Source organism: Motacilla alba, chromosome 26 (genome assembly GCF_015832195.1).
Source record: "Motacilla alba alba isolate MOTALB_02 chromosome 26, Motacilla_alba_V1.0_pri, whole genome shotgun sequence".
Taxonomy (NCBI): domain Eukaryota; kingdom Metazoa; phylum Chordata; class Aves; order Passeriformes; family Motacillidae; genus Motacilla; species Motacilla alba.
The window spans coordinates 1,578,979-1,600,482 of record NC_052041.1 but is presented as its reverse complement, the minus strand read 5'-3'; the positions used below and the strand labels follow the sequence as shown (position 1 = coordinate 1,600,482).

Genomic DNA, 21,504 nt, shown 5'->3' with positions numbered 1-21,504 from the left:
AATTCCCTTTCCTTTTGCAGCCAATAAACTGCACAGCCAACAATTAAACAATTTGTCTTCCCTCCCAGCTGTGTGCACCATCACATCCTGTCAGTCTCCAAGAGCTGTGATGAGGGAAGGATGATGTTCATGAAAACAGGACAAAGCTACAAAGCTACCAAGATAACAAAGCTCCTCTGGACCCCCAGCTCAAACCAACTTCAGATCAAACCAACCTCACGGTTTGGACTGTGACCAAAGGATCAGTGAGCATGCACAGGAAGACAAGGTGAGAAAGGCAGCTTTAATAGAGACCACTCACTCCATCCCCCTGCAACCCCCAAGGACCCCCAGGATGACACCAGAGACAAGTTCACAAGCACAAGGGACTGATAAGTTAATTAGCATAGCAAACAAGACAAAGTAGAGCTGAGAAATAAATATACACAAATGTATTACAAAACCTAATATATATATATATATATATATATATATATATATATATATATAAAACATTAAGAACAAGTACATGGGCATACCTTTACAGAAATATCCCACACGTGTCTGACCAAAAATAACACACCTACTTAATAACTCACCTTGTCTTTGAGTTTTAGAGTCTTTCAACATATCATAGTGACATGTGCCAGGACAAATGTGCTCACTGACTATATATGCAAAGAGGATAAAAAAAGAGAAAGAGAACGCAAACATTCTTTTATCATTGCTTTTGTTTAGCATCATCCGATCACTTCAATTGTCCTTCCTATTAGTTAGATATGGTTTCCCATATAATATTTCAAAAGGACTCACTCCTTCTGTGACTCATGGAGTGATCCTTACCTCATCAAGGCAGTGGATGAGTTATCTACTTATTTGAGCTGAGTTTCTGGGCAAAAATTAATATTTTTTTGAAAGAATCTTGATTCATTCTTTCCACCTTTCTACTAGCCTGTGGTTTCCAGGGAGTAAATCCCATTTAAACAGAAGGAATTTTGATACTCCTTGGACAGTAAAAAATTTCCTTCTGAAATAAAATGGGGCCCATTGACTGAGGACAATCATTCAGGAATTCCAAGTCTGGGGACTATTTCCTTTAACAGGACTTTGACGACTCCCCCACCACGACTGGTGTGGCAAGGGAGAGCTCGCACCATCCTGAGAAGGTGTCCACTGAAACAGGCAGACATTTGTATTGTTTACACTTTGGCACCTCAGAGAAATCTATCAGCCAGTTTGCCTGGGAAGTATTACTCTTTTCACATCACTTACGTGCAGCTTTCTTTGGATTTGGGTGATTATCACAACACATTTGGCATCTTTTTATACGAATGTCTCGATGCCGCCGTAGAGGACAGCACGGCGTCACCAGTTCTCCATCAGAAGGACTGGATGAAAGGGTTCATTAGAGCAACATGTTGCTTTGAAAGCTTTTCAAGATATTTACATTTATTTAACAACACATACATTGCCCACTGGTCATAAGAAAGAAACAAAGTTCTCAATAGGTGAACAGGGCGCCACATCATTCTGTGGGCCAGCCAGAGTCTGTATCGTTTAACTCTCTCTTGTTCATCACGTTGCCATGGTGATAGCCTTGGTGTCCTCCTCGAGAGAGATACGGGGCTTTCCTTATCTTTAGGAACCCTTCGCTGGCTCACAAGAACAGTACGAAAATGTCTTTCCTACATCTCTGAACTTTATTGCATTTTTTCCCAGCTATGTGCACCATCACATCCCGGCAGTGCCAGGAGCCGGGATCCACAGCGGAGCTGTTCCCCCAGCAACGGGGCCGGGCCAGGAGAGCGCTTCCCTTTTTCCTGGCACTGCCAGAGCTCATCACAACAACCACACGATGCCGCTGCCGCCTGGCAAAAGAAGGAAACGAGCCCAGCCCGGCTCGGAAACACCCTGAGGGCAGAGCCAGGATGCTCTCAAATCTCCTGGGCCAGAACAAAATTATTTCGCTGATCTTCCAAGTGCAAACCCTTTCTTTGCTCCACATTCAAATGGCAACACAAACTTATTTCCTCTCGTAATTTTTTTCGTTCTTGCTGAGTGATGCTACAAACTTGAAAACATTGCTCAAAAACCTAGCTCACAAAAGCGCCAGCTGAGAAAGCTCTTGCTGCCAACAATTTCAACTGCACCCATGGAGCTGCAGCACTCCCCCTGCTAGCTGCACCTGCCTTCTCAGCTTTACCATCAGAACCCTTCTGTGTGACAGGGTCCAAACTGAGCACCCCCCCAACTGCTCTGACACTAAAGGGAGAGGGACCAAAAGCTCAATAGTTTGGCTTTTGCACTCTCACTGTCACAGTTCAGCAGCTCTGACCAATACAACACAGGCAAGAGTTTACAACAAATCATTAAGGCTTGTAGCCTCTAACTGCAAACATCCCTTACGTGTTTATTTATTGGTTTCTGTGCGAATGGCCTTGAGTTCTTCCTTGCTGTGGATAAACTCGTATTTTATCAATTTCTTCTGTTAGCTCAGTTTACCCTGCGGACCAGCTGCTCAGCCTGTCCACACTGCCCTAATGTTAAACTTGAATGCGGTGCCCCTCAGGAGTGAAAAAGGGAGTGCACTGCTTCCTGGAGATTTTCCTTCTTTCTTAGATCTCGGGGATTCACATGACCTATAACAGCCCCTTGGCAGGATTTAAGCACACATTTAAAGTCAAGCACCTGCCAGCTGCCCTCCTGAGGTGTGGCTGGAATCCACCTGTGAGCTCCTGTTCCCTCCACAATGGAGAAATCAATTTTTAAAAATTTATTTAGTGATGAAAGCAACTCAGGAGCCACACTGAAGTTCAGCACCTGGTTTAACTTCAGGTGCCACCACATCCTTTCCCAGGCTGTCACACATGGAAGGGATCCATCAAACCAGCCCCACAAACATATCCTGCACCTTTCTTTGACCTGGAATGGCAGCACATGATCCTGCTGGGCCATCTCTGCTGCTCTCTGTGGGAACCACGGTGGTGTCTTTACATTCCAGGATAACGATTTGGTTGGTTTTTTAAGTGACTTTGGAGCCATCTCAAGGCTAGATGGAGGAAAACAGCAACCTCCTGTATTTCCTCTGGTGTTTCCTCATTCCTGTGTATCCCATTTCAGTGATATTCTCACAATCTGGCCAGCAGGATCTACCACTTAAGTTTGGGCTTTGATCTAATAGTCAAGAATATCAATACTGAAAGCCTTTCTCAGGTTTGGCTCAGGCCCTATATGCATTTTATAAAACTGCCTCTGGCCACTGTTTAAATTTACTTTTTCTCACCCCCTCTTTGTCTTGAGTGTTGAATCCCTGATAGGAGTTGTCCTCTCTCAGTTTGCTCCCTCCTTTGGGAGGTGTGGTCGATGTGTTATGAATGAAATTGCCAATCTAATCGAATCAATAATTTGCAAGAGCCAAATTATGATAAAATAACAAAGTATAAAATTTATTTTGTGATCGAATGACAAAATCTGGGTCAGCCACGAATTGTACAGAGTCTAGCCCGGGACTAGACCCTGGGTGCTGCACTTACACAGCTCTGAGCCCCTGCATGCATCAGAGTGCAGTGGCACACCACTGTGATTTTGAGTTCAGTTCTTATACTCCTTTTCTTGCCGCGGGCCAGGATGTCCTTTGTCCTTTTCTTAATCAAGTAAGTCCAAAAAGCTTCTCCGGTCCAGGATAATGCTATCAGATGAAAGATGGTCCAGCTCTCGATGTCTCGGGAATAATTCATCGACTTCTTGTCTTGTGCTAGACAGAACTCAAATACTCCGTTTACAATACACAAATCCCATGTCTAAAGAGATACCCCAGCTAACAGTCCTGATACATGAGAAACAGTCCTTACTGGAAATCCCTTTCATACTCAGGGATTTCCCAGACACAGATTACAGGCCTGATTGGTATCGTATCCCTCCCCCAGTCGTCAGCAGCCAGGTGTGCTGCTGATGGCGTAATTCTTTACTCAACCAAAAACCTCGAAACTCTGTGCTGCTGTTTTTACTTCTCATGTAAATGTGGTTCTTCTGTGTGGTATGTGTGTTGGTTTCTCAGTCTTGCAGGCTACTTTTCCTTGGTTTCCTTAAAATATGCCCAGACAAGATTCCTCATGGTAGAATTCAACTTCTTAACTCCTGTAACTATTTCTAACTTATTTATATCACACTTCATATTTATAACTATATTACATTGACTATAACATTTATTATTTTATGAATTTTGACTCTATTCATAACAGATGTTTGCTTCTTGGCTTTGCAGAGGAGAAATGCCATTAACACCCCACCAGACTTGCACTGCTCTTGTTGGAAGCCAGTGAAAAGCTTCCTGCTGCCTGACCTTGCAGGTGGCCATCTGGTTCTCATGGCATGGGCAGCCTGGCTTTGTCAAATCCCTCTCCAGAACCCAAAATTACCCAAAGCAGTGATGCTTTAATAAATACATGTGTTTATTTAATTAATACAGGCGTATTTGAAACTCAGTGATGCCGGTATTGAATCAAGGGTTTAAAGAATCTGAAAGGGTTAAAAGTTTATCTAGATTTAGTTAGGAGGATAAAAACAATGTATAATGATTAAAAGTATATCAAGAAGAGTAGAAGTAATGGGGAATGGTTAATTATTAACAGATGGAGTAGTTAAGGCTAAGATATAAATCACTTACCTGTCTTACTGTGTTTGAAGAAGCAGGATAAAAGTTTGGATCTATTGTGGAAATGAAGAAACCATGGCTTGCATCTGTGCCCTGACACCAGCTAAGGGCAAGTGGGGGAGCTTGGGCTGTAGCCCAGGGGTCAGAAAGCCTGCCAAGACACAAGAGTAAAAAGGTCAAATCCAGGAAAACATCTTTGCCTTCATCCTACGGAGACCACTCCCCATTTCAAAACCCACCCACCCATTTGCAGTGAAGGACTGTGCAAGCGTGAGGGAACGTTGAACTCATTTAAATACATTTTAATATCAGGTGGGGCCAGGTAATGAATATGCATAGGCATTCTGGGGAATGATATGAATATGTAAGACTTTTTTTGGTAAATAAGGCATTGGATTAAACACTTTTCTGACCTGGAGATGAGACAACAGAGAGGCATTTTAAGAACTTTTGTTCCATTTTTAGTCTCATGAGAAGGGTGAGACAATACAGATGTTATAATTCACTATCACAATCAGAAGCTATTTCCTAATTACAACACACTATAAGTGTTTCTTGGCTTATCAGCTTTAGCCAAACCATGCTGCAAATGCCTTAAAGCCAATCATCTAAAATTACCCCTCGTGGGTCCCACTACAGTGCATCTTTCATTGCTCTGTTTCTCTAAAGTATCTGGTCTCTTTTGCAAGGCCATCCTTTGAAACTTGTTCCTAGCTCCATTTCTCTCTCAGCAATGTCTGTCCTATTCCATGGCATTTCTCAGTCAGCATTTCTTATCTCAAGGTTTGCATACAGATGTGAAGCTCCCACTGTGTGGGCCTTCTGTCAGGTTTTGACAATTTTTTACAAACAATTTTTTTCAAATCCATTTCCTACAATAAGGGAGCTGGAGATTGCTGACTTTGTTTTTGGGAGGCTGCTCCCCGTGTGTCCAGCACTGTTAATGAACATTCCACTTCCTAACCTTAACTGCTTGGAGAGTTCTAGTCCCTGCTTCAGTATGAAGAGCATTCCTCCCACCTGGGGTTCTCTGTCCAGTTCTGGGGCCCCCGGCACAGGGAAGATGTTGTGACCTGTTGGAATGGTCAACCCTTGGTTGGTTGGAACCCTTCTACCCTGGAGACAGACTGAGAGAGATGGGGCTGTTCAGCCTGGGGAAGAGAAAGCCCTAGAGACACCTTGGAGGCCCTGCCAGTGTCTAAAGAGGCTTGCATGAAAAGAAAATTGTAGAGGGGCTTTGGACAGAGGCTTGGGGTGACAGGACAAGGGGAGAATGACTTCCCACTGAGAGAGGGCAGGGCTAGATCAGATATTGGGAAGGAATTCTTCCCCATGAGAGAGGAGAGGCCCTGGCACAGATTGCCCAGAGCTGTGCTGCCCCATCCCTGGAAGTGTCAAGGGGTGGCTTGGACAGGGCTTGGAGCACCCCAGAATAGTGTGTGAGAAACGACCCTCACTTTTAAAATTTTAAAAGGTTTATTAAACCTTTACAGAAAATACAACAAAGGACTGAATAAGGAAAAATTACGGTGCTGGGAGCCCCTGGGACTATCAGCCACGTGCTCATCTTCAGGATGGATGCTCCCCTTTTATAGCTCCAGCCCCTCCTAGAGTCCTGTCAGTTAACCCCTTCCTTGCTGTCCAGGGCTGGGGGTCACTTTCTCACTCCTTGGGTGGAGCTCAGGTGTTGCCACAGTAACGAGCCAAGCCTCCCCAATGCCCGAGCACCAAGGCCATCCCATGATAACAATGGGGGGAGACACATTACAGTAACACAACTCTACAGCTACAAAACTTCTCTTGACACACACGATGTTCACCCGCCATTGTGGGAGCCAGCCATCTCAACACTCATCTAGAACAAGTGTGTCTGTGCCCGTGGCAGGGGGTGCAAGGACAGGGTGTTTGTGGTGCCTTCCCACCCAAACCAGTCTGATTCTATGATTTATTGCTGGCGATTCTGTGCTTTTCACTCTGGAGGCTGGAAATGTGCTTTTCAAGTGGGCTGCAGCTTTCAGGATTGAAGGCAGAGCTGCTGCTCTGTGTGTTTGCTTTTCACCTCCTCCCTCATCCTCTCCTCTGCTTTCCCTGTGTGAGGCTAATTTGTGGTTCACCTTTTCTGCTGAAACGAGCTGTCACACCAAACTGAGGGGAAGGGAACAGGGGCAAGAGAGGTGTTGCAGTGCTCAGTTTGCAGATTTCATCCATGTTATGAGGTCCCATATGTCTAATTGAATAAACCACAAACTTAAAATTTAGCAGCATTTTTAATTGAGCAGCAATTTTATATAAAATAATACAATCAAATACAATCCCATAGTTACAAAAAGAAATTTGGCAGTGGTTTGGATGAAGCATAAACAAACCCAATTGATCGGGGTAGGGGGAGGGCTTCCCACCCTGCCTCACGTACAAAAGGATCCAAACACAACTTATCTACTGTGTGCTAATACATATTCATCAATATTTCCCTCTACATCTCCTCCTATTTTTGGTTCCTAACCTCTATATCACTGCACTGCACAGCACATGCTCCCGTTGTTGTTACGGGGTCCCGTGGCCACATTTCTCTTCACAGAGAAAAGCAAGGCACAACTTCCCAAGGATTTTCTGGGATTGACGTTCTCTGAACCTCAGAGAAAGAAAAAGCAATTCCTATCTCATTTATTGCTCCTGTGTTTTGGAACAAGTGGAACGCATTGTGGGAGATGGCTTACCTGAAGGGAACTGGTAATTGGATTCTGGTGTGTTTTGATTCATTGACCAGTGGAACCCAGGTGTGTGTCGGGACTGTCGGCTGACAGTCACGAGATTCTTCAGTGCAGTTGAGCCGAGTGCTTGTTTAGATGTAATGTAATATAGTTACTCTGGTTTAGGGCAAATTTGGGAGAAAACCTCCAAAAGGGGGCCCGTGCCCCCAGCCGGTTCGGGAAGGATTCCTTGGAGAAAAGTGGAAAGAACCTGTTTATTTAACAGGCACAGCACCCCCAGCACACAGAATGAGCAATACCAGGTGACAACACTCTTTCACCGCTCTGGAAAGGATGGCAAATTCAGAAAGTCTCTCTTGGGGGGTGGTTGCTCTGTTGTCGGTCCCTCCGGCACTAGGCATGGCTGCTGCAGCCACAAGGTGCAGACTCTCAGTGTTTCCAGGTCCCAGCACAGAGCAGGCTCGAGTAGCTCCAAAAAAAGGGAAAGGAAAAACAGTCCAGGGAAAAGTTTGGACTGCTTAGTTAAAGTAACTTAGGAGCAGGAGCCAAGCAGAAGAGGAAAGCAAAAAGCCAAAGCCGCACTATGTGCTGCCCCGTCTCTGTGTCCCGCCAGCCGTGGGGGAGCGGGCTGATAACAAAACCAAAACATAACATTCGCCCTTCAGAGCCAGTCTTGAAGGCACAGAACAGAATATCCAGCATAAACAGAACAGAGGACTGGGGATACAAGCATCAAAACGTCACCCCAGGACAACAGTGTAATATAGAATAATATAGAATAGTGAAGTAATCAAACAGCCTCTGCTAGCCGTGGAGTCAGATGCACCATTTCTCCCTTCGTCAGGGTTGCCCTGCTTTTACAGTAAGGTCTGTCACCCTGGAGCCAAGAACGACACACGAACAGAACACAGACCCAATTGCAAGAGCAGAAAAAGAGACTTTATTCCAAAGGATTCTTCGGTTTATGTAGAGCAGTATGATACATCCCACTTGCTTGGCTAGGTAATAAAAACCATCTTCCTCACACACCGTCCTTGAGAAGAGCAGGAAAACAACGTGGGAAAGCACCACCTGCAGAGTGTTTGTACTAACAAGTTATCACATTCCTACAACTCCTAAAATTCTCACACGCCACTGTGAGAAACAATTGCCATTTCCCTCTCCCTGACCAGGCTGGCATCCACAGGGGTCTTCTGGGCTCTTTGGGGGTCTGCTTGGAGGAAGGCTGACAGTCTTCCTCGCTGTCCCCTGGATGAGCTGGCAGGTTGTGCATGTGCATTAAGCTTTGTCTTATGGCAGTAAGCACTATGTTCCTATTAAGCTTCTTATTTCATAGATAAGACCACTATTTTAGACCCCCCTGTCTGGAATTGTCCCAACTTTATTCATTTCAAGGCCAGTCCTGCCCTGGGAGTTGTCTCAACGTCATCTTGATGCCAACTCTGCCTTGGGATTCTCCCTAACTTTTATCCATCCCAAGGCTGATTCTGATTTCTTGTATCCTGTTTCTCACATGGATCATCCACAAAGAAACCCATCTGCTCCATAACACTGATCACAAATACTTTTCCAATAATTTTCCCAGAATATTGATATAATTACAATGTAGTTAGCACGAATCCCATCCGTTTGTCACAATCCATGCCCCGAGCAGAAAGCACAGCCTGTCCCCAGGGCAGCAGGCCCTGCAGGCTGTTACCACCTACAGCTGTTTCTGTGAATACAGGACTTCACAGAGAAGAGTCACACAGTGCTCTGCTTCTTGTAAATGGAATTGTTTTTAGTCTTGCTAGGTAGCAAGTGCCAGCTGATAGCTTGAGAAGGAAATTCTAAAATCATAGAAGGAAATTATAAAATCAGAATCTCCTGAGCTGGAAGGGGCCCTCAGGGATCATCAAGTGCAACCCCTGCCCTGCACAGACACCCCAACAATCCCACCCTGGCATCCCTGAGAGCAGTGTCCAGACACTCCTGGAGCCCTGGCAGCCTCGGGGCTGTGCCATTCCCTGGGAGCACAACCTGGGGTCCAGATTTCATTGATCATTAGTTCAGGTTTATGAGACATAAATTTTGGAGTAAAAAAGGAAACTGTCGATTGATTGCATAGAGTGTTGTACTATGATTAGTAATTTGATGTTTACAAAAATATTTTATGGATGTCTGGGAAGCTGCAGGTGCTACCACTCTTGTGGAGGAATGTACCAGCAGAGCTAACTTTTTCTATTTAAATTGAGAGAAGCATGGTTTAATTTCACTTTAAGGTGCTCTTTTGCCCATTATAGCTTGGAGCTGTGGATTCTAACCTTTTAAACATTAAAAAAAAAAAGGCAAACCAAATCTTTGACTGTGACTAAGTGAAGGTGGAGCACCTGAGCTGGTGAAAGCCAGATAATCTCTCACTGATATCCACAATTAGCAGAGCTGTTGCAATCAAGATCTAGAAATACAGAGACATTAATATTAAACACAGGCAGCCCAAGAACCTAGCAGTCAAGATAGAGAATAATTTTCTTCACTAACACATTTTTTTCTCTTTTTCTTTTTTTTTTTTAATTTAAAAGTGTGTAATTTAATAAATACAGCTGTGTTTGAAACTCAAGTCATATCCTTCCTAGTTTATGACACGTGTGTAGCAGACAGGACTCTTCCACTCAAAGAGATGTTGAGCTGGAGTGGAAAAAAGGTTTCATGGAACAAATGTGAAAGGATAAAAAGCAATAAAAGGGCTTCTCTTTTGCCTGTTGGGTGCTATGAAAATTCCAGCCATGGCATCCCTCCTGGCTCGGAGGGAGCAGTGCAATACAATCCTTTATTTAGGTATTTGTGCTGTAGAGCTACAACACAGAGGAGAAACCTTACTGGAAAATGTTTTTCTCCTGCCAAGGCTCAGCTGTGCTCTGTTGGGGTGTGAGCAGGGACAGCTGCAGGTGCAGGTGAATGGGACATTGCAGCATCTCCCCTCACAGCTGCAGGGCTGAGGGGCAACAGCTTTCCTTTGCAGTTGTGCAAGATTCCCAATATTTCCTGTTTCTGCATCAGGAGAAAAGCAGAACACCACTGGGGCCAGAGAGCTTTTTGGGGAAGCAAAGGGTGGAAGAAAGACATTTCCCAGAACAGCCAATATCTTGGTAGAGATTTAATTTTTTAAAAAATTAAATTTTATTTTAAATTTAGTTTTTGGGGGTTTTTTTGTGGTTTGATGGGTTTTTTTTGGTTTTGTTTTTTTGGTTTTGTTTTTTGGGTTTTTTTTTGGTTTTTTTTTTGGTAGAAGCTTAATTCTGCACTGAGGTGATGCACTGAGGTGAAAGTCAGCTGGAACTGACACCTGCTGGCCTTCTTCTGCTTAGCTCTTCCTCAGTTCTTTCTCTCCTCTGGCTGGAGAAGTGCAAGGCTGACCACGCCAGCCACTGGGTGTCCGACCAGCCCAGTCCAGGGTGTCATTCCCAAACAGGTGTAAACTCCAACCAGAGTAAAAGCTGCTAAGAAAGTCATGAATCATATTCCATTCTGCAAGTCAAATGCTTGACTGGTTCTCACTACTATCGGTTCAACTGTAAGTGACTTTAGAATAGCACTTAAAATGTGTAATTTTCCATACCAGCAAATTCTTGGTGCCGTAAGAGAAATTTTGTGCTGAGAGGGCCCTATAAACATATGGCAACGTTTGCATATATAGATTTTGTTTTCCTTCAGATGAAGTTATCTCTTCATTTCAAAGCTTAGTGGAAGGATTTTTAGATTTATCATGATCTGGTATACAAGTGTCAGCCCTCTGCTACAGGTACAGCATAAGGACTCAAGATGTTTAAGCACTAAATTAAAGTTTTACTTTCCATTTAGCTGTCATTTTCTTCTTCCCTCTTAATTCTTATCTTTAAAATGACAGTTTAAACATTTGCTTACCAGTGCCATGCTTATCCTGTTAAGATGATCCAGTTATCTGAAAGGCAGAAAGCTGAGATGACCAAGAAAAGTGTTAGGAGAAGGAGGCCTCCAAGAGAGCTGGACTTTGAACAAGGACTGAGTGGACAAGGGGGAGCAGCTTTAAGCTGAAAGGTGGTAGATTTAAATCGGACAGTAGTAAGAAATTCCTCCCTGTGAGAGAGGTGAGGCCCTGGCACAGGTGCCCAGAGCAGCTGGGGCTGCCCCTGGATCCCTGGCAGTGCCCAAGGCCAGGCTGGATGGGGCTTGGAGCAGCCTGGGACAGTGGAAGGTGTCCCTGCCCACGGCAGGGAGTGGGACTGGATGATCTTCTGTGGGAAATGAACTTGTAGAGAATTCTCAAAGCCTGACAGAAGGCTCACATGGAATAGGACATTGCTGAGAGAGGAATGGAGCTAGAAACAAGTTTCAAAGGATGACCTTACAAAAAAGACTAGATACTTTGGAGAAATAGAGCTATGAAAGACACATTGTAGTGGGACCCATGAGGGGTAGTTTTAGATGAGTGGCTTTAAAGCATTTACAGCTTTATATGCTGGATGATGCATTGTAATTAGGAAATGGTTGGCTTCTAATTGTGATAGTGTCAATTATATAATCTATATTGTCTCACCCTTCACATGCAACTGAAAATTGAAGAAAAGCTTTTTAAACATCTCTCAGGGTCACAAAAAGGCATAATCCCACAGTCTCCCCTCTCTTCCAGCCCAAACTGTTCTGGGGTTCTAGTTTATGTTCTTCAGCTGGCCAAAGCTGAGGAGGGAGAAGAAGAAAGGGAAGCACGAGAGCCCAGCTCCCTAAGGAAGGTTTAGAGGGTGAGGAAGGCCATCCCCTTGAGGTTAAGAGTGGACCACCATGCTTTCTAACCTCCACACAAAGCCTGGATTCAGCTAGGTCTAATCTTAGCCTCAGATTATGACAGTGGTGTATGTTCAATAGAATTAACTATGCAAAATTTAATAGTTAATACTGAACAGCTACATAGATTTTTTTTGTTAATTCACCTGCCATCAGTCACTTACTGAGGATCTGTTGCAACTAAGAAATCTCCCTGCCTTGGGCATGGAAGGACCTCTCATTTTCAGGTAAGGGATCTGAAACCTTGAGTGGTGCTCCAGTTCCAGGGGAGAGTCACTGGTGTGCAGTCCAGCTGCCACTGAGGGACAGCTCAAATGTGGCTTATCCTGATGGCAATGTTTATTAGAGTGAAGTAATTGCCTGCTAGTCAATAGTCCAGAGAAGACAGATGTCTTTGTTTTAGCTCTGTTATCTTCTTCTGTACTTTAGTTATTTTCCACTTTTGGGCTTTGAAGCCACCTTTAAAAGTATTTTTCCAAGGCACTTTCACTTCCTTGTACGTAAGCCAGAGCATTCCAGCTCACAAATCCACCACAGCGCGTGGGGGACGTTGCTCCACAGCTGAGGGTCAGGTGTACCCATAAGAGGCAGCACAACAATATTTATAAAACTGCCTTGGGGCCTCAGTTGCCATCTCTCTCTGTCACTGGTTATGTTCCTGTATTTGCAACATTTTTTTGAATAGAGAGGACAGTTTTCATCTAATTACAAAATTCAATGTCAGCACATGACTGGTTGTTAAAATGGAGATGAGAGCTTAGACAAGTCCTGCCTTTGACTCAGATTTCTGGCAGTAGCTCTGTTTGAGGTGGCCTGCATCCCAAATGTCACTCATTTGCAAGTTCTTAAGAATGGCCAATTAGGTCTGTTACAAAATGTATTATTTATTGAATAGACACAAGATTAACAGATTAGGGCTTTAAAGATTGTTTACTACACAGGATGAAACAAAAACAACTGCTGGTAGATAAAAAGGTACCTATATTACAGCTAGTGAAGAAATAGCAGAGATTAGGAGTCAATGTAACTTAGCATGGAAGTGATGATGGAGTACACAGAAGGTCCTTTCAACTCAATTCCTGGGAAAATATCTGCAGAATTTGTGTCCAAACTCTGGGGAGAAGTCCTCCACATTTCCAAGGTGTGTGTAGGAGACTTCTGCCTCCATGGAAGTTTGTGCAGCTTTTATAGTTTGTAAAGTGAAGTGTCTGACAGTCAGAAATCCCAGCTCACATCCCCACATCTTGGTCTCAAGGCCAGTTGTTTGTTGTCCACTGGGAGTTCCACCCCTGGTGCCGGAGAGAGAGAGAGAATTCACCAGCCAGAGTCAGCTCACCAGCCAGCCAGGCCAGCCTGGGCTATCCCATCAGTTCATGTGACGGGAGGACAATGCTGATGGACAGAACAGATCAGCTCTTCTGGGAGCAGAGTCACAGGCAAGTCCTCCCACACTGGTTTCCAAGCAGCAGCTGGAGTTACGAAGCAGAAGTGACAGCTCTCAGTGGCTTTAGGCAAAGGACTTGGGCTCCCACCTGGCTTTTTGGTCCTTTCCACAGTTATGTGAGACTGTGGTGGATACATGAGCATGTTTTGTTGGATGGCCCATGGGAAATGCCAGATGGGTCTGTTCCAGCTGCTGTGGCTGTGTTTGGCAAAGCTGGTCCTGTCGCTTTCTCACCACGGGTGTATCAGCAGGAGGCCTGAAGCTGGGTGAAGGGAACTCCTCTCTTGCAGCCTCCCTGCACATCTCCCTTGCTTGCCCATCAGGCCCTTTTGGCTTTCCTTACAGCAGCCCCATGTGACCCCTCAGTGGGTGCTGAGGGTACCGGGGCTTTGCCCTCCATCACCACAATCCCTTTTAGAGCAGGTTACAGTAACTTGCAAGGGAGAGGGAGGCAAGGGACAGAGGCCGTGTCTTTGTGGCTCCCTTTGCTTGGAGAACAAATGGGATCTTGCATGCAAAGCAGGTCTGAGCAGAGCGGTGCCCAGGTTATAAACCAGAAGAGAAAAACCACTCAATGCAATTGAGGGTAGGGTGGGAGGAGGAAGAGGAGAAGAAATGAGATGTTAAGGATGTTTTGTTGTTGCAGGAAACAAGATGAATGCAATGGCACTATTTGTGCATCCACTCTCTCTGGTAATTATTTCAGCACTATGATCAGACCCAGTTTGGTAGAAGTCCTGCAGGTAACAAACTTCCCACAGTCTGGGAGCAAAGTGGGAACAACTGGGTAGAGGAAACAAGCTCAAGTTAATATTTCTGTCCAGCAAAGGCAACAGCAATAAACTTTTACAGATAACAGAAACTGATAGGAAAGGTATGGTTGTTCCAATCAGAAAATCACCTCTGAGTTAGTCCCTGGGCAACAAAAGTCTGTCTTTCACACACAAAGCTGTAAGAAACTGGGCTTCACACGTCCCAGGGTGTGTGGTCCTGTTACTGTAAGGTGAACAGGCCCCAGCTCACGGCCTCAGGGGCAGCCTCCCTTCATGTGCCAACCCAGGGAACAAGTGCCTGGTGACACCGGTGCTGCTGGAGGCTGAATCATAACAACCCCCAGAGTTCAGACATGAACTGCAGCATCCTTCCAATCTGTGAGAAATGATACTCGCTTCCAAAAAATTTAAAAGGTTTATTCAAACCTTATCAAAAATACAACAGAAGACTCGATAGAGAAAGTATTACACCACCAGGAGCAGAGGATCTTTCCCACCATGTGCTCATCCACACAAGGGAGGTGTCACCGTTTAACCCTTTAGCCCCTCCCTGGGTTCTGTCCATCGACTCCTCCTTCTCTGCCCAGTGGTGGAGGTCACTTCCTTCAATCTTGATTGGAGGTCAGGTGTTGCCATAGTAACAAGCCCACCCTCCCAAATGTCCCAACTCCCCTGGTCACCCCCTGATAACAACCCAAGGGGGTAAAACATAACTATAAACCTATAAAACTTCTCTTGACATATATACATGATATTTGCCTTTTAATTGTGAGAGTCACCCATCACATTACTCATCCATCACACAATCCAAACCATCCTGTACCTGCATGATCAATCTATGATTCCTGGCCCTCTGCAAGCATCCTTTGCTTGTTTATGGATAACTTACTAGTGGGTGGTGGGATGAACCATCTAGCCTTCAGGCAGACCTGCCAGCACGCCCTCTTGCCAGCCAAAATGGGGATGTGCAGATACGCAGTCTCCACGTGGCTACTACACTGGCACCCCAATTGTGAAAGCAGAGCCAGCGTGGCTGTGAGGTCAGAGCAGCTGCCTGCACAGCCCTGTGGCACGGGGACAGAGCCAGAGCGGCTGTGTGGCTGTCACACTGCGCAGACATCGCTCCTGCTGCAGCTGGGGAGGCAGAGCCGAGCCCAGAGGGACGGGGAGGAGAAAGGCTCACTACACAAACTATTGCACTCTTCCAAACCACTGGCAGAGGTGACTGTGGAGCTCAGGAACTGCCCAGTGAGCTGGTATGAAGTGGGCTGCTCCTGCCCAGGGGGCCAGGTTGGAACAGTAGGATGGATGTGGCTGTTAGTGGGGTTGGAGCAGCATGGGGAAGCTGACAGGTTTTCTGAAGACCAGCTCTGGGATGTGTGAAGCCCCTTTTCTGTGGGGATGGGTCCCAGCTGGAGAAGAGAAGAGACTCAAGAGACAGGCATAACTTTTCTCTGGTTTCTTTTCCAAGGGATGTTCTTCAGGCTTCTTTGACAGGTGCCTTTGCCTCCCCAGGGAGAAATTTTCTGAGCCATTCTCATGCCATCCTCACAGAGTGCACACTACACGTTTCTGCTGTGGACAGGGCTGGATGGGAATGTCTGCGGGCCAGTGCAAACAGAGGGGAGACCAGAGGGTGTTTCCTAATCAGGGTTCTCACTTGGATGATAAAGCTTGAGCACTGCTTGTGCTGTGGCCAGTCTCAGGCAGAGCCAAGAGCAAAGCCCTTGGCAGTGTCAGTGGCACACCACAGCCAGAGCCTCCACCTTTGGCTGCAGGAGGACAAACTGCTGTGGAGCCAAGTACTCAGGGGAGAGCCAAGCATCTGCAGGGGAAGGGTTTTCCCCAGCTCTGGCAAGAGACCGTGCAGGTGTGGGAGAGCTCTGGGACCAAAGTCAGGCAAAGCTCCTGTGCTTCCTTGCTGTGAAGGGGTTTGCCTGAGCCTTGGCTAATTGACAGCCAGGACTCCCTCTCTTTCAGGCAAAAGATGCTGCAGCTGAAGAAGAGCTTTAAAATTTTCATCTTCTTGCTCTCAGTGGCTCTTGGTAAGTTTTCATGGGCAAACTGAGAGTGACAGCCTGGCTGTGCTGGATACCAGCTTTCCTTCAGGGCCATTATGTGTGGAAACTCCTGTGGCCCCAGTGCTTCCTGAGGGTGCCCTTGACTGGCCCACCAGTAAGACTCCCAGGTAGTCTCACAGCCGTGCTGCTGCTCTGGCCAGTGGGCTGAACAGCTGGCTGCAAGGCTGAGAGACAAGGGCATGGGTATTTCCAAAGCTGAACTGGGGATGCCCGGAGGGGAGGGGCAGGTCCCTCTCCCAGCCCCTGCAGCCTGGTCCTGGTGCTGACTGAAGTGAGGGGAAACAGGGAGCAAACTGGGGCAGCAAGCACAGCTGCAGACCATGCTGCCACGGCCCCTGCAGCCTGGGCTGGTGGCCCTCAGCCAGAGGCACGTCCTCTCTCTGCACCCCTCATTCCACAGCCCTCAGCTACCTGCTGCCTGACCCCCGAGGCAGACAATGGGCCCTCGGGGCTGGCTGCAAACCCCACTGCAGTGACTGGTGGTGTGAATTGCAGGTGGTTTCTGCGGGGCTGCCCTGTCAGAATGGTCACCGTGGACAAAGGAACTCATGGAGGTTAGTGACTGTTGTGGGACAGGCACCTCCTGCAGGGGAGTGTTTCTGATGGAGGCTGGATAAATCTGAGGCTCTTCTGCTTCTACACAGCATGACACAAAGAAGAAGCAGATTGTGCAGGGTGCCCTGGGAAGCCACGGTGGCTCTGGCAGTAGATGTTCTAATAGAGATTTTTCTCTTCCAGAAGATGCAAAGTGTATTTCCAGCAGGACTGAAAACCTTCTGGTAAGAGAGATTTCCCGAACTGGAACTGTGTCTGTGCAGAAGTGTCAGCTGCCCTTGTGCTACCTACACTCAGTTTCCAAACAGCAAACAAAATCTCCTGTATTTCTGTCCTGCCTTTGCCTTTTGCTCAGCTTGGGCTGGAAAGAAGCACTGGCAAAGCAGGGGAAGCACGTGTCTGTTCACTGAAGCTCAGGTCTGTTCACTGAGCTTCACAGAAGGAATGGGCTGCTTCGACAAGATCTGCTTTTCTGTTCCTGCAGGAATTCACACACTTTGATTGAAACCCAAAAGTTGCAGAATCTGTTGGAAGAGGTCACTCAGCTGAGGGTGGAGATCAGTAGTTTGAAGGTGACCCTGCCATTTTGGGGAAAGAGGCTTGGCTGGGCAGAGCCCCCAAGAAAGCTCTCCTTGGTATTGTTGGTGGGGTCAGAATGCTGTGGCCACAGACCCCGTTCCTCAGTCCTTGTGGCTCCATCAGCACAGAGTTTGCCAGCTCTGTGGGCATGGCTGGCCATGCATGGCTGGCCCTGAGCTCTGCTCTGTGGGTGATGGCAGCGTGCTGAACTGATGTCCACTGATGTGGTCCTTTCCTGTTTGCTCATGGCTTTCCCAGGAATTGAGCCAGATGGCTTTGGAACCCTGTGTCAAGACAGACTGGGCCCTCAAGAGCTCTGGTAAGGACATGAGCAACCCGGTCTCCTTGCCTTGTGCTTGTCTGTGTCCCGCCCACAGCCACCACAGGGATGACTGGGGTGCCTCCACACACGTCCTGGGGGGATGGCACAGAAATGACAACGTTCCTGTGTGGATGGAGGGGCTCTCTTCCTCTCCACTGCAGCTGAAGAAGGAATGGCTGGCTTGTGCTTTGCTTCCTCCCAGCACTCTTAGCCCTGTGGCAGAGGCAGTCACCGTCATGTGGCTGCTGTCATTGCCCCCCAGGGCAGGGTGATGCAGACAGGACAGGGGGACATGGAGCTGCCCCGTGGCACCAGAAATGGTGTCTGAGCACTAAGCCCTGCCAGTGTGTATCTGCTTGCAACCATTTGCCCTCCCCCCCTTACAGGAGCCACCATTGACACACAAAGAACTTCCCAGACCTATGACTGCAAAGACAGCTGTCTCTGCAGGATTTTACGCTTCTTTTGGACTGCCAGCCCTCCTGATACTATTCTGCAGGTATCTTAGCATAAATCGCCAGTTTTCTTCTCTCCTGTGAATTTGGGAACCATTCCTGGGGGCTCTCCCCTCAGCCCAGTGGTACTGATGAAGCCCTCCAGAGCTGGAGCACGGGGCTGGGCTTGCTGAGAAGCAGCAGCTCCTCTCCAGAGGAGAGTGGAGCCAAACTGAGCTGTACTGCTGCATTCTGCCCACAGTCCTTGGCCGCAGCTGGCTGAAAGGATTTCTTTCTACCTCGTGACCCTGTCTCCACTGTCAACCCTAAGAACTGCTTTCCAGGGTGGGAGGTGAGAGGACAGATGCCCTACAGAGTCCCTGGGCAAAGGTGTTTCTGCTTGTCCCTGATTAGGATGGTTTCATCAGCAGTATTCTCTGTTCTGCCATGCTGAGCCCACTTTGTCAGGCAGGGAAGTCCTTCTGCTTCTGTCCACTTCCTCTCAGCCCCTTGTTTCCAAGCAAAAATAGAGCCCACAGACATGTCAGCCCCAGTGCTTCAAGCTGCATGGGCAGTTGTGTTGCCCCACACATCACTGCTCTTGCATTCTGTTGCAGCCAAACATTTCCCCAGGAAACTGCTGGGCTTTCAAAGGGCATCAGGGCCAGGTTGTCATCAAGTTGCCAGCACGAGTCTACCTGACTGCCATCACAATGCAGCACATCTCCAAAGATGCCTCTCCAAGTGGGACCATCATCAGTGCCCCCAAAGACATAGCTGTCTTTGTAAGTCTGCTGGGCACTTCTGGTGGGGGTCTGGCCCTAGCAGGAGCTCAGAGCAAAGTCTTACTTGCTTTTGTGCATCCTCTGAGCTTTGTGTCCTGCACTCTCCTGAGCACTGCTGTGCTCAGCGTGACCCTTCAAGGGCTCAAGAGGTCCATTCTTAAGACTCCTTCTGGCCAAGCACCTAAGAGTTCTTGACCAAAATGCAAGGCAGAGACTGAGCTCTGCCCTAACCAACTGCCAGAGCCCTGGGAGAGGCTGGGTGCATCAGGGGGCTGACCCTGTCTGTACATTCCCTCTTTGTCGGGATGAGCCCGACTCGCTCTCCTTGTGCTTTGCTCCCAAGGGAGTGGATGCAGACAGAGAAGAGGAAACTCTCCTGGGGGTGTTCACCTACAATGTGGAGAAAAACCCCACGCAGACTTTCCCTCTGAAGGTACGCTCCACACGTGGGGGCCAGAGGCCAGGGAGCAAACCAGGTTTGCTTGCAAGTCCGTGGTTGGGAAGGTGCAAATGTTTCCTCCCTGGGCAGAGGGTCCTGGATTGCTGCTGAAAGAGACCTGGTGAGGCTTGGAGGGCAAAGCAGCACGTGGTTGTGGTGGCTGAAGGACAGGGTCGGGCCCATGGCAACACAGCTCCTGAGAGATCCCTGGCTGCAGCCACTGCCTTCAGAAAAGCCAGAGTCACATGCAGCCACACCACCCAAACAACAAGCAGACCTCGTGCCATGGAGAAACGGGGACAAGTGGTGGCAAAAGCTGTCAGGCAGCACTGTTGTTCCACTCTGTGCCCTGCTGACAAGCTGGACAGTGTCACCCCAGCACAGCATGACCCTTCTCTCCCGTTGCTCCCAGTCTGCCAGGAGGAAGGCAGGCAGAGGGCATGGCTGGGGCTCGGTGGGGTGACAAGCTAGTGGGCTGAGACACAGTGGGGTGACACACCAGTGGGGTGCCACACTAGTGGAGTGACACTAGTGGGGTGACACACAGTGGGGTGACACACAGTGGGGTGACACACCAGTGGGGTGCCACACTAGTGGAGTGACACTAGTGGAGTGACACTAGTGGGGTGACACACTAGTGGGATGACACACAGTGGGGTGACACACAGTGTGGTGACACACTAGTGAGGTGACACACTAGTGGGCTGACACACTAGTGAGGTGACACACTAGTGGGCTGACACACTAGTGGGGTGACACTAGTGGGGTGACACACAGTGGGGTGACACACAGTGTGGTGACACACAGTGGGGTGACACACAGTGGGGTGACACACCAGCCTCCTGCACAGGAGCACGTCCCCAGCCCCTCTGTGAGCACAGAGCGAGGGGCAGAGGGAAAGGAGGAGCAGTCCCAGCTGGGCGGGCAGGCAGAGGATGCCAAGTGCCTTCCCTTGCCCCCAGCCTCCCCAGCAGCCCTAGTAGCAGCAGTGAGCTTCAGATGTCTCTTGCTTCTCCCAGCTTCTTTGGGAGCTTGTTCCTGAGCAGAAACAGGACTGGCAGGGTAAGACATGTTGATTTCACTGCTGATTTTAACACTCCCCTTTTCCCTCTTCACAGAACATGCTGCTCCCCAGAGCCTTTTCACGTGTCAAACTTCTTGTGAAAAGCAACTGGGGAAACCCGTGGTATACCTGCATTTACCGAGTGAAGGTTCATGGAAAAATAGAAAACCAGAAAGCCTCAACCCAGGGCCAAGATAAATAAAGAAGAAAACACAAAAGAAGAAGAAAGGGCAGGGGGAAGAAGGGAAGTGGGGGGAATGATGTGGCATCCCAATGTTGATTTTAGACTATGCATGTGGGACTGTGTCAGGTAAGTTTTAGGTAAGATATTAGGAATTATAGAATCATTTAATCCTCTCTGTTGAAAGAGACCCACAAGAATCATCGAGTCCAACTCCTGGCCCTGCACAGGACAGCCCCAACAACCACACCATGTGTCTTTCATGGCAGCTGGCTCAGTGCTGTGACCAGTTCTCTGGGAAGCCTGTTCCAGTGCCCAGCCACCCTCTGAGTGAAGAACCATTTGGATAAAGAACCTTCTGGGTGAATCAGATTAGAGAGGACCCACAAGGATCATCGAGTCCAAATCCTGCAACTCCTGGCCCTGCACAGGACAGCCCCAACAACCACACCATGTGTCTGACAGCTGGCTTGGTGCTGTAGCCAATTCACTGGGGAACCCGTTCCAGTACCTGACCACGTTCTGGGTTCTGGTTCTTCACCCAGAAGGTTCTTCACTCAGAAGGAGAAGCTTCATTACCCTAAGGTTCCTCACCTGTTTCATCTGGACAGTTACAGGCTCTTCGGGGGGCTAAGGCAGGACAGAAGAGGTGTAGGGGTCCCTTCCACGTCAGGGGTTCCATGGTTCCATGGTTCCATGATTCT

At 47.7% G+C, this 21,504-nt stretch overlaps 1 protein-coding gene across 1 annotated transcript; it reads left to right on the top strand.

Moving 5' to 3' along the window:
* The first annotated feature begins 251 nt into the window (after positions 1–251).
* On the top strand, positions 252–20,821 carry LOC119711767 (sperm-associated antigen 4 protein-like). The gene is made up of 7 exons (XM_038162302.1): positions 252–268; positions 17,482–17,569; positions 17,835–17,895; positions 18,285–18,397; positions 18,950–19,117; positions 19,461–19,550; positions 20,675–20,821. Exons 1-7 carry the CDS (start codon positions 252–254, stop codon positions 20,819–20,821), a joined length of 684 nt encoding a protein of 227 aa, XP_038018230.1.
* Positions 20,822–21,504: the final 683 nt, after the last annotated feature.